General features: G+C 34.2%; 1 protein-coding gene across 2 annotated transcripts; it reads left to right on the plus strand.

Moving 5' to 3' along the window:
- The first annotated feature begins 144 nt into the window (after positions 1–144).
- Positions 145–12,639, plus strand: LOC115978802 (CSC1-like protein At1g69450). 2 transcript variants are annotated; one of them, XM_031100673.1, is made up of 11 exons: positions 145–345; positions 1,090–1,422; positions 2,565–2,720; positions 3,234–3,297; positions 3,861–4,070; positions 5,987–6,178; positions 6,563–6,861; positions 8,518–8,794; positions 10,922–11,197; positions 11,790–12,023; positions 12,192–12,639. In XM_031100673.1, exons 2-11 carry the CDS (start codon positions 1,142–1,144, stop codon positions 12,351–12,353), a joined length of 2,151 nt encoding a protein of 716 aa, XP_030956533.1. In that variant the 5' UTR covers positions 145–345; positions 1,090–1,141; the 3' UTR covers positions 12,354–12,639. The 2 variants fall into 2 exon arrangements, with proteins under 2 accessions (XP_030956533.1, XP_030956534.1); XM_031100674.1 differs by having other exon boundaries at positions 5,999–6,178; positions 12,192–12,490.
- Positions 12,640–13,151: the final 512 nt, after the last annotated feature.

Raw genomic sequence — 13,151 nt, forward strand, 5'->3', positions numbered from 1 at the left:
ATTCTTCTGTATCACTCATTCTAACAATTCAAAATGGTAATAAACACCCCCAAGAGGAAAAATATTGGGGTGGTGTCGGCCAAAAATCGGCCAAAACTTTCATGATGCTTAAGTTGATAAATACTCACAAAAACCCAAGAACGTGGCAAATGGCAGGGGCATTTTTGGTAATCAACATCAGAGCAACTAACAGTTGAATTCGGTGCTGATTAGATTTAGATTTCCCTGGGAAGTACTAGGAGACAAAAAATTCCTTCATCAAAGGAACATTTTCCTCAATCATTTCGACCATGTTTACACTTGTGATGCTCTTCACTTAGTTTCACACGCTTCAAACGATACGAGGTTTGGATTTCTCTCCTACTTTCGAATCATACTATGATTATTGTTATGTTCTTTTGGTTTTTTGATTGGTGGTTTTGTTTGGAAATTTTTCTCTTTGAATTCACTTCTCTGGCTTCTTGAACTTGAACGTGCATGATATTTAAGCCTCTGAATCCAAATTAAGTATCTGGGTATCTCAGCTTTAGGCTTGATATGAAAATCTTATGTGAATTTTTATTACAAAACTGTTGCAAAATCATTCCTGGGAATGCAAATGTTGATGATTCTACCCATGTTGATGGCTATGAGTTGATTGCTTAATAAAGATAATCCAAAAAGTTAAAGAAGAAGGAGAAGAGAAGATTTTGGGTTAAATACAATGACTTATTCCAATAAAAATTGGTAAAAAAAAAAAAGGTTTAAATGTTAATTAAGCTGTCATTTTGTGAAGTATCTTGCATGTGGCTGACAATAAACGCCTTATGGATATTTTATATATGTGTATGTGTGTATGTATAAATTACTTGCACACACCCAAAAGACATATAATTATGAACTTTTTAGGAATATTTGGTTTTTGGATTTTAAGTACTGTTGTGCCACTGTTTTTCTGCATTTCCATCTGGCACAGTTGCTTATTTTAACGAACAAGCTGCACCACCCAGCTGTATCTCATAAATTTTCATTTATATGCTTGTACAAAAATTGTTGTTGCACTCTCTTAAACTTCTTACAACTGTTGAGTTAAGTTCTATGTGATTGCAGCTTGGTCGTTGATAGATCATATAATTCAAGGTCTTGAGATTACTCAGCAGGAATGCTTGTGTCTGCTCTTCTAACGTCACTGTTAATAAATTTTGGGCTATGTGTTTTATTCTTCACATTGTACTCTATATTGAGGAAACAACCATTTTATTATGATGTTTATATACCACGCTTGCTGGTGGAAGGAACTTCCAAAAGGAGAAGTCGTTTCAACCTAGAAAGACTAATACCTTCCCCTGGTTGGGTGAGAAAGGCTTGGAAGCTTTCTGAAGAGGAACTACTGTCAAAATCAGGATTGGATGCTGTGGTTTATATGCGCATTATAACCTTCAGGTAATCTAAGTCCTTCACAAGAAAATATTGTTGTCAGCAAACAAAGCTTTTATATGTAAACCAATGTTTTCTTCTCAGTTTGATCATGTAAATATTGTTTGTTTGCATGTTTACTTTTCATGGGAGAGAAATGGTGTCTTTTGGATTGCAAATAATTGGATAAAGACTGGATAAATTATAGGCACAGGAACATGCAAAAAACATTAGAGCGTGCTGTTGCTGAAGAACATGCATTAAGCAAGGTTCTAAGTTGAGACTCTTTGGATTGTAGGTGTATTATACTCTAAATCGTGGCGCTGGAATTCAAGGCCAAAGATTGAGAGAATAGTTGAGTAACAAAGAATGACTTAAAAGAAAGGAAAGAGAGAAGTTTGCAAAGTGCCATGGGTGGCACCTATTATTGACTTAGAGTCCTTTTTCCTAAGTGCATTGTCTTTGTATTTTTCATTTGATTTTTTATCATAAAGGAACTTCCACTAACTATCACAAATGAATGTGACACTAAAATGGAAGTATACAAACACTTAAAATCAATACAATGAGTACTTAGCTGCATGTATCCTTGTCCAGATGATTACATAGTTACCTATTGTTCAAGAATTTAGGTATCTAGGCAAGCACCTCATGGTTTTTCCCCTTTTAGAATTAGAGTTACACACACAATCCACAGCAGCAAGATTCTATTACTTAGTGGAGGGTAATATTATAATTGCAATTGTCTCAAGTGATTAAAATCACCCTTTGCTACCACCTTAAATTTTTGGGACGTGGTAGTTTATCATGATTTCACTTTACCCCTCATTTAAATATTCCACATGTTGGGCCACCCATGATGTGAGTGGAAGTGTTAGAATAGCGGTTAAGTGATTGAATTCACCATTTCCAAGTAGTTTATCAATGTGGATGTGTCATTTCAGTTAAACATGTCTGGTCATTCATAACAAACACAAATTATTTTTTTCGGAGTGGTCTTCTCATTTCTACCATTATAAAGCATCTTTGACGGTTCTTGCTGTTGACATTGGCGTTCAGCATTTTAATTGGTTATTCCTACCCCCCCCCCCCACCCCCCCAAAAAAAAAAAAAAAAAAAAAAAACTGTGATCTTGACTCAGCAATCATGCTTTTATGTGAATACTGCAGTTTGAAAGTATTTGTGGTTGCTGGGATTATTGGGATCTTTGTTATTCTTCCAGTGAACTGCACAGGAGATCAGCTTGAAGATGTTGACTTTTCTGATTTTTCAAATAATTCTCTGGATGTATTTACCATTTCCAATATAAGCAGTGGCTCAAAAAGGTAAATGTTACCTCAATTTTATTTTCAGATGAAACAAAGTTTAGGGTGAAGTAATTTCAGAAAATCAGAATGAATAATGGTGCTAAATTTTATTAGAAAGTGGGGAAAGCACTCATGTATTTAGCTGTAGGGTTCAATCATTTTAAGCCAAATCTGACTGCTATCCTTTGTCCCATTTTAGTGTTAGAAGGACATCTATTAATACCTTAACTTGCAATCTAGGTATCTTTGCCATGGAAAGAGAGTTTCTAGCCTGAGTAAAACCTATAAGTAACCTAGAAATTTGGGTGAAATTGAAGATATGCTTCTTTTCTTCTTCAAGTATAAGGATTTTGTCAGTGAAATTTGAGGAAATCTGTTCGGTATGGGTACATTTCATACTTCACACTTATATCTTAACGCTTTAGTGAATTCTAAGTAATTGATGAGCTTCCCCATTCCATATAGAATATTTTCTTGTATTCTTACACAGTATATAAGTGTGAAGGAAAACTTACACTTTTTTTGGTGCAGTTTATGGGTTCACTTCAGCGCTGTCTATGTTGTCACTATATTTATCTGGTATCTACTGTATTATGTAAGTCAATTTTGTGCAGTTCTATCTTGATGACTAAATAAGAGCTCTAGCTATCTGAGATCAATACTTCTTTAATAGAAATCTCCAATGTCAAATGGCTTTTTCATGAGATTAAAAATGAAAACTTTTTTATGACTGGGACACTTTTTTTTTTTTGGTGGTGGGGGGCCTTAGGTTCCTCAATTAAATTCAACCATGCAGTTGCATTGACCGAGGAACCACAGTTTAATTTAATTGTCTTTGGAAAAGATAACACTATTTTTGTTGCATTGGTCAATACAACCGTGCAATGAATTCAATTAGAGAACCTATGGAATTGTACCTAAGTCGTTTCCTTAGTTTTATATCTTGGTGGAGATCTTCACTCACCACATGGTGGTTTCTTGGAGAGGAAAATATTGACTGTGCATCTGAATATATTTCTAACTTACTAGTTAAAACATGCAAATTCTTAGCAAAGCAAGACAAAATGCTAAAATGTGTAAATGAATAAAACTATGGTTACAATAGTCATATGAGAGCCAAAACTTGATCTGTTTGCTGATTAACTTTTGATTCTGCAGGAATATAATTATATCTCTTCAAAAAGGATTGCTTATTTTTATTCATCCAAACCTCAGCCGCATCAGTTCACCGTTGTAGTTCGTAGTATCCCTGTTTCTGTTGGGAGCAGCATCAGTAACAGTATTGAGACCTTCTTTAGGGAGTATCACCCTTCAACATATTTGTCACATACGGTTGTTCATCGAACAAACAAACTTCGAGGTCTCATTGTAAGCATTTATTCTGATGTTTATTATCCTTGCAGTGTGGGTATGTTTTCGGTTTTGCCTCTCCTCAAAATGAAATTCTTCTTTCTGAAAAATCCAATTAATTGTCAGGAAATTCTGAGTCTTGTGCTTGATTATCTCAATGATTTGACCTTTGACATCTGTGTCAAATGGAACTTGTGATTGATGGTCCAATTGTTTTTCTATATATGTTTTGTATTTTTGAGTGCTTGCAATTTTTCTCCTATTTTTGTTATGTATTTCTGAAGACTGACTTTGTGATTGAGGAAGTAGTACATGGACACATGGTTGAGCATTATTACTAGTATTTACTTGTTATGTCTCTCGACAATAGTTCAAGAGAACAGTATAATGTATGCTGAAAAAAATATTATGTAGACCCTCTACAGCTTATTCAGCATGAATTAATCAAATTTATTCAATAAGTTCGGAGTTATTCCAAGAAAGTCCTGCACAAGGATTCAACCACAGTTTTAGTATACCAAATCTAAAGCAGTAAACAATATAGATTTGGTAATAAATTGGAAAACCATTGAGAACATCTTCAATGGAAAAACCACTCCAGGACCCAATCCCATTAGAAAATTCACTATAAAGGAATAGTTAGAATGGCCTATACTTACAAAACATTTGCTCTCTAAAACTCTCTTTGTAACCTTTGCAAACCCCAGCTTTCCTTCCTACTGCAGCACTCCTAGAAATTTTGGAATCCTTCTATAGAGATCCTCTCAAATAACCTCATCCGCACAAACTGGAACCTCTAAAACTCCTAGGAACTGCTCGAAGATTTTCCGTAGTAAACTCACTGAAAATAATATTTATGGTTTCAAAGAAAGTTTTAAGGTTTAAGGCGTATAGGAACACACACAACTTGTTTTTCTTGCTTTTGGATTAAAGCAGAAGGATGAGTTTCTCTGTTTAGGCTCATGGGGAAACACTTCAAAATCTATATTGTGTGGCTGCTCTCTCTCTTTCCAAATGTTTTTTGCTTAATGTGCCTTATATAGTATGGTTTAGGATAGACACAAATTTGTTTTCTAACAGAATTTTGAATTGTAGGCTTGATGATTTCGCTTGATCAAGCTTTTAATGTTTAGCTCGAGCTAGCCTTGGTTTCGCTTGATCGAAAATTGTCTTTAGTTTTCAACAGCAGCTCTTGACAGACTTTTAACCAGACTTTAATTCCATAAATTACAACCCTTAAACACTATGTTTATCACATGGAATTAGCCAATATATATATTTTTTATAATTCAATACTTGGGAAGGGGGAATTTGAACCCCGGATGCCTCCGTAGGAAATGCCAGGAGGAGGAAGTGATCTAACATATGCGTACTTTGATCTTCTGTTGAAGCCTATGTTTCTTAGTGGAAATGTAGGGACAACCTCCCAAGTGTGCTAAAAAAAAAGTAAAATTCTAGAGCCTTGAAAATAAGTAACAAGAAAAAATCAATTTCATAATAAAGAAGTCACTAGTCCAATATGAAGTTTTCATAACCCCTATTGTCAGAGGAAAAAGACATCAGATCATAACTGTTAATTAATTTAGTCCTGACAATACACGTTGTCTTGAATAAAAAGTAAATGTATAGACATAGATATCCTAAAGAACCATAGCGATACAAGCATGAACAGTAACACTTCAGTAGCTTTATTAAATAAATAGCCGGGTGTTCTTACAAAGAAAACGGTTGAATGTGTATGAAAAGTTGTGCCTTTATTTCTGGGTGATTCAATGTAGGTTTTACGTAAATTTAACATTTTTTTAAAATTATTTTTAGTGGTAAATTGTATAGTGAATAAAACACAAATATTTTAACTATTGAATTGAAAACGTGGGTGCTATTTCGTGATTTTCATGCCTTGTTGCTAACAATGTTTCATCTTTTTCCCTGAGAATGACGCAAAGAAGTTATACAAAAGGATTGTTCGCTTGCAAGGAAATTCCACTGAACACAAGTATGGGCGTGCGGGTTGTTTTGGATTATTTGGACGCAAGGTTGATCTTGTGGATCATTATGAGAAAAAGTTAGAGAACATAGAGGAGAATGTGAGATTGGAGCAATCAGAGCTTTCATTGGCAGAAGATGTATGTGCTAAAACTATTTTTTTTGTTTTCTTGAAGAAAACTTGTCTTTTGTTATATTGTGCCATTTTTTGTTTGGACCTTATTCAGATAATTAAGAATTCATATGTTCTGGTATTTGTTTGATATGACCACTAGGTTTATCAAAAATACATTATTAATAATTATACATCTCAATGAAATACATTAACAATAATTTGTTAAGTTTTTAGCTATCTTGCTGAAAGTGTTTTTCATGATCATGAAATGGTATAACATTCTTGTTTTACAGTAAGCTACCTTTGTAATTAATGAGTGTGATGTATTCATAATGCTTGGTTGACTTTTTGATATTATTGTGGTACCTGGTTCATCCTATTAATATCTATTTTTTCTTGAATGTAAAAGGAAATTCCAGCTGCCTTTGTGTCTTTCAAGACCCGTTATGGTGCTGCCACTGCTTTTCACTTGCAACAATCAATAAATCCCACACAGTGGGTCACAGAGCAAGCTCCTGAACCTCGTGATGTTTACTGGCCTTTCTTTACTTCAACATTCTTTCGGAGATGGATTTCTAAGCTGGTGGTTATAGTTGCATGCATTCTCCTTACAATCTTATTCCTTCTTCCTGTTGTATTTGTGCAAGGTCTTACTAACCTGAGTCAGTTGGAAGTTTGGTTGCCTTTCCTGGAGAGCATCCTTACCATGTAAGTAATCATCAGAATTGTTATATTTGTTGTTTTTGTTAAACTAACTCTCCCTATCTCTTTAACCAAAGTTTCATATCCCCAAAAATTTCAATTTACAATGAGTATTACAAGCTAACAAATGGTTTATAGACAACATAAATAAGCACATTAAAAAGATATTTTGGAGCATTTAGAGTTTTCAAGATGATACTGGAATATGTCCGAAGTATTCATCACTACTATTCTGATTATGTGATTATACAGTTAAAATGGAATCTCCACCATTTAAACTAATCATGAAATTTAAAAGGTTGGCAATTGCCACTAAAAGCATAAACACTCTTTGGTCAAAAGAGTATCCAGGAGCTAATGCAGTTTTACTAAACAGAGAATTTGGTATCATGATGCATACTTGTGCTGACAATGGTTCAGAATGATTCTTCCCCTTATTGAATTGTAATAACTAGATTGAAGTCCATAAATGGATATTTAGACGTCTAAAATAGTTGAATTTTGCATATCTATGGCATTGCCACCTCACAATTAAGAATCTGGTTTTTGTAGTACATTTTAGCTTTAGTTGTACGTGGCTTACTGGCTTTTGCCATTGACTGAAAGGAACTTGGTTACTTGATTCCCCCTTGATCTTATGTTCCCTAAAGTAGTCAAAACAACAATGAAGGCCCTATCTAAGCCCTATTGCTGTAAAGAGACAGCTTGAGAGTTGGCCGGACTTTCTATGTAATTAGTAAATGACTTTCTTAATTCTACAGGACTCTTCCTCGTAGGCGTATGATTGTACTTCTCCCATGTAATGCTTCCTCTTATTAATTAAGGATATCTACTCAGAGTTCCCAGTCTGTGTACTTTTTAAATAATAAATATTGTCATTCAGATTAAATTTGAGTTCAGAATCACTAAAGAGAGTGGCTGGGTATATTATTTTGATAAATGATGGCTCTTTACTGAACTGCATGGTCTACATTCCACTTTCTAAAATTTAATGCACACTTCTTTACTGGTTCTGCTTAACCCTACAACAGTGAGAGAAGGCACCTTTGATGAAAATTTGAGTAAAGCTGCTTCGTTATATAAATTATACATCCTGTAAAGGGACTTTGTTTAGGTGTCTGTAGCATCTTATGTCAAACTGAAGCAGTCTTGATACAGCAAATTTCAAGGGGATGGGAGAAATTTTTTGTCGGTGTAATTAGTTCTGGGGGGCGCAGGTACACAAACATTGAAATGGTGCCCCCTTGTATGTCTGTCCTTGAGAGGCTTAACTTCATTTTATTATCTCTAATGTGTTGTTTAAAGGAGGAGATTGCACTTATTTAGCTTGCTATGAGATTGGTAAGATTGAAGAGCATGAGAGTTTCAAGTCTTAAGTTTTAGTTATCATTGAATGATATATCAACTTATCATATTGCATAATCTTTGTCATGCAAAATAAATGACCATTGGGCATGGGGGATGAAAAGTGCAGTGGTTTTGACTGATATTTTATTGAATATTTGGGGTGATTTGGTGATATTATTAATTGCCCATATGCAGCTTAAAAATCAAGAGGAATCTAATTTGTTATTATTATAATGTTTTCATGAGAAAATCTAATGCCTGTTTTATTTAATCTATTGGTGACAGAGTACTAATTTTATGATTTTTTTTGGGCAGAACATTTGTTAGTGAAGTAGTTACAGGATACCTTCCCAGTCTTATTCTTCAGTTGTTTCTGAAAATAGTGCCTCCTATAATGGAGTTGCTTTCATCTATTCAAGGATATGTTTCTCATAGTGATATAGAAAAGAGTGCATGTAACAAAGTACTTTGGTTTACAATATGGAACATTTTCTTTGCAACGGTATTTTCTGGATCAGTTTTATATCAGCTTTCCCTCATCCTTGATCCCAAGAATATTCCTGCAAGGCTAGCTGTTTCGGTCCCAGCACAGGTGAGACTAATTTTCCACCTTTGAAAATTCTACCTTAGTGTTTTTATATATATATATATATATATATATAAAATAAAGGCTAGCACAAATAATTCCAGAAAGTGAAACTTACAGAAGAATGTTATTTTTCTATTTATGGACTTTTTGTTTGACAGATAGTTCTTGATATATTTCCACCCATCTGGCTATGCCTTTTTGGCTAATATATGAAGGGATAATGATAAAACTGGCTGCATGCTTTAGGCAATAATCTGTTGTGGTTCTTTCTTGGATTTTTTTGCTTTTTTAAATTTTCAAATGTGATCACTTTATAGGATGTAGAAATTACATGCTATTTGCTGAATTCGTTTCTGTTCTAATAAAATTTCTTAATTTGTCAAGAAAAGAAAAGAGAGATACTTATCAAAGAAAGAGAAAAAGAAAGGATAGTGGTGACATTTTACGACTCTGGTTACTTTACGGGTAATCTGACTACCCTACATTTTGAATCTTGCCAAGTTTTTGTCCCCTATGCCCATTTTGATAGATACTTATTGTGTGTGTGTGTGTCCAATATAGTTTTAATTCTTTCCCGAATGAAGTAGTGAGTTATAGCATTGTATTTAAAATATGTGGAGTAGGGGGTGGAATAAAGAGTTTTAGATGAAGGTTTGGAGCATAATGGACTTTAAATATTTATATAGATCAAGAAAACATTTTCAGTGATTATGTAGGCCAGTGAAAATGTATTTCAGTTATTTCTTTTCTTTGCAGATACAATGATGTTAGAAAAATCTTGATAATCATCTAGGTGGTGATGAGAGGTGACACGATTACTAAGGATTTAACAGACCATTTGGTGCCAGATCAGGGATTATCTAATTGAGAAAGTTTTCACTTAAGTAAATGGTTAAGAAGGATATATACCGGCCTTAACATAAAAAAAAGAAAGAGAGAGAGGATACATATGGCCTTAGGAATAGCTCCAAGTTCCTGATTTATCTCAGGATGGTTGAATGAGTTAAATATGATAAAGGGTTTGATAAAAACGTGCATTTGAATACTGAATAATTTAGAGCCTTTCTAGGAAGAAATTGGAGAAAATTAGAACCTAAAACAGAAAGGAGGATTTGTCAGTCCCCCACCCCCCCAAATCCCAGAAACAGATTTTTAAATACTAATGTATGTTGGGCTCATGATCAGATCCAATTTTTTATAGAGTCTATGAGATTGAATTGGTTTTAGTATAGTCAGTTTATTAAATTCAGCGATTTGAAGTGCTCAATCTGACAACTATGAACTGAACAGTCACTACCAAAAAAGAACTTCCCCCCAAGCTTCAGCACTCCAGGAAGCAGATATGCTTCTGAAATTCATATTAAAACGTGTTGCCTTTAAAATAAAATTCTATCTTAGCAATTGTTCTTTGTATTGGTTCCCGTGATATCTGCTTCCCAGTGCATTATACTTTTCTCAATTCTAAGATAGTCTTTGCATAAAATTGTCACAACTTGGAGGTTGTCATTAGGAAAAGTCACTACTTAGTACTGTTAGGAACCTAGTGGTTCCTAATGGGGATGGGTAGGAATTTTAGGGGAATTGATGGGAATCGCAGGGAAATCTTCTTAATTGGAGGTAATCACTCTCCATAGAGAAATATTAAGAGAGAGGAAAGGGAACCACTAGGTTCGGGTTTATTCTTCAATATCTTAGGTTCGGGTTTATTCTTCAATATCTAATGTTGAAATAACAATCATGTATTTATAGGAGACTAGCTCTAATCTCATTGGCCCACATGGCTTAAGATAATTGGCTAGTTAATTCAAGATGTGCTCTAAGAATTAAGCCATGTGTTAAATGAGCTACATGTGTTCAATTCCTAACTAACTAAAGTGAATACAACAACTATTAGGAAATTACAAGGCTTATGGTATAATTTGGGGTTCCTAACAAGTACCTCTGCAAATTTGCAGCCAATGAAATGCTATCATCATAATTGTCTGATGAGAAAGATCAAAATAAATGAACTTGACAGTGTAGTTTACAGTGGTACAAAACGAAAACAAAGTGCATCATTTTATATGACTATATGTTTTGTATAATTGTATGATACCATTAAGTTTTATGTTTATATTTTTTTGACTGTAGGCATCATTTTTCATTGCTTATGTTGTCACATCTGGATGGACAAGCACTTCATCGGAACTCTTTCGCCTAATCCCTCTTATTGGCAGTCTAATAACAAAACCTTGTAAAAGCAATACCGATGATGAATTTGTAGTTCCTACTATTCCTTTCCACAGGGACATTCCAAGACTTCTTTTCTTTGGACTTCTTGGGATCACATATTTTTTTCTGGCTCCACTCATTCTACCCTTCCTCTTAGTGTACTTCTGTCTTGCATACATCATCTACCGTAACCAGGTTAGTTGGTTCTCCCTCAGTTTTTTCCCTCCACTTCATTATATTTACGTTTTAAGTTTATCATATTGAGCTGGGCTCCTTAGACATGGTGAAATTGTATATGAAATAAATAATTTACATTTGATTTTAAAAAAAATTATTTTCATCCTTAGGCAATACTAGGCAGGTTCTCTTTAGTCTTTACTGTCAAAATCCCTAATTGGAAAAAATCAATTTCATTCCATACTTATTCAGTAATGAAATGTTGGAATAATTTTAATTTGGATGGATAGAACTTTGGTCAACAGTGCATGCTCCTAAAATAATGTCATTGTAAATCTCTTGTTTAAAAATTATCAACAACTTTTAGTCATCGCACATTGCCACAGATGTTGGAAAAGTAGTAACGATCCTAAGAATGTTACTAGAAAGATTTCCTGTTTCAATGGTGCTTCGGAATTCCTATTTTTGAAGAAAATAAAGGGAGCATGTCATTTTGTTTTCCATGTTGCTCAATTTCAAAAGATTTTTTTATTTATTTATAAGTTCTAAAGGGATTTTTGGACCAAGTTCAAAGTAGCTTGTGCTAATGCTCTACAAATCTTTGGTGCAGTTCATAAATGTATATGAACCAAAGTTTGAAACTGCAGGGAAGTTTTGGCCTATTGTGCACAATTCAATGATATTTTCTCTGGTACTCATGCATTGTATTGCTGTGGGAATCTTTACGCTGAAGAAGGTCTCTCTAGCTTCAACATTAATTTTCCCTCTTCCAATACTTACACTTCTCTTTAATGAGTATTGTCGGAAGCGCTTCCGACCCATCTTCATCGCATACTCTGCTGAGGTATGTTTACAAGTCACAATAATGTCACACCATATGCCAAAGGACTAAGTTTTTCTGTTTCTTCCCCCAACCCCATTACTCGCTTTAGAATTTTTTTTTTTTTTTTTTTTTTTAAATTTTTTTTATCACAGCTCACCTTGACGTTGAGATTGGTTTTTGTACTTACAGAGTTTGATAAAGAAGGATAGGGAAGACCAGAATGATGCTACAATGGATGAATTTTTTGATAAGTTGGTCACTGCCTATCAGGATCCAGCATTGATGCCAATTCAGTTCTCCACGAACACTGACAGTCTTTACAGTCCCCTGATATCTTCTGCTGAAGTTTGAGCTGAGTTATGCTCATCTTGTACCACATTAAGGTGACTGGTAATGGTGGTGGTCTTTTGTCTACTACCATAATGATGTGAACTGGGAGAATTGAAAGGAGGCTTGATAGTTAATTCTTTTTGATTGAGCAATAAGAATTGTCCAGGAAAAAAGGACACTTTTTTGTGCATGTGTGCGCTTTATTCTTGTATGCATATGCGTATCTTGTATATGAATATTGGCATGGAAGATTAAGTGATTAATCATAGATGGGTGACGTGTGTACAAGATCAACCCTATTTTATCATCCTTCATTTTTTTTTTTTTTTTTTGGATGAGGGTATCAATATCAGCTAATCAATATACCAGGAACTGATGTCCTATTAATGCTGTTTAAATCTTAACATTGGCCAATTAGAATATTTTCTGATTTATATATTTTTTGGCCTAGTTTCAGCTGAATGCAAAATCCTGATTGTTTTTTCTTGTTCTGGTCTAAATTCTTTTTTCCTAAATTTTTTTGTAGTTTCCCATCTGAATCTCCTCTTAAATATTATTTGCAATGAAGATTTGCAATATGAATAGTCCAATAGTGCCACATTTTCCAACCTTTTTCTCCATCAACTGTAAGAAGGAAAGAAAAAAAAATTTTAATTTGTCAACATTCAGTAAACTTTTCTGTTATTCAAGTACTTCTTTCTAGTTCAGCCAATCATTTCCAATCCTAGTTGTGGTTTTTATGAACTTCCGAAGCAGGAGTGAGTCCAAGGCAAGGAATGCCAATTGCCAAAGAGTGATGCACATGCTTAAGAAGTTGGT

The sequence above is a fragment of the Quercus lobata genome, chromosome 3, assembly GCF_001633185.2.
Source record: "Quercus lobata isolate SW786 chromosome 3, ValleyOak3.0 Primary Assembly, whole genome shotgun sequence".
In the NCBI taxonomy this organism is placed as follows: domain Eukaryota; kingdom Viridiplantae; phylum Streptophyta; class Magnoliopsida; order Fagales; family Fagaceae; genus Quercus; species Quercus lobata.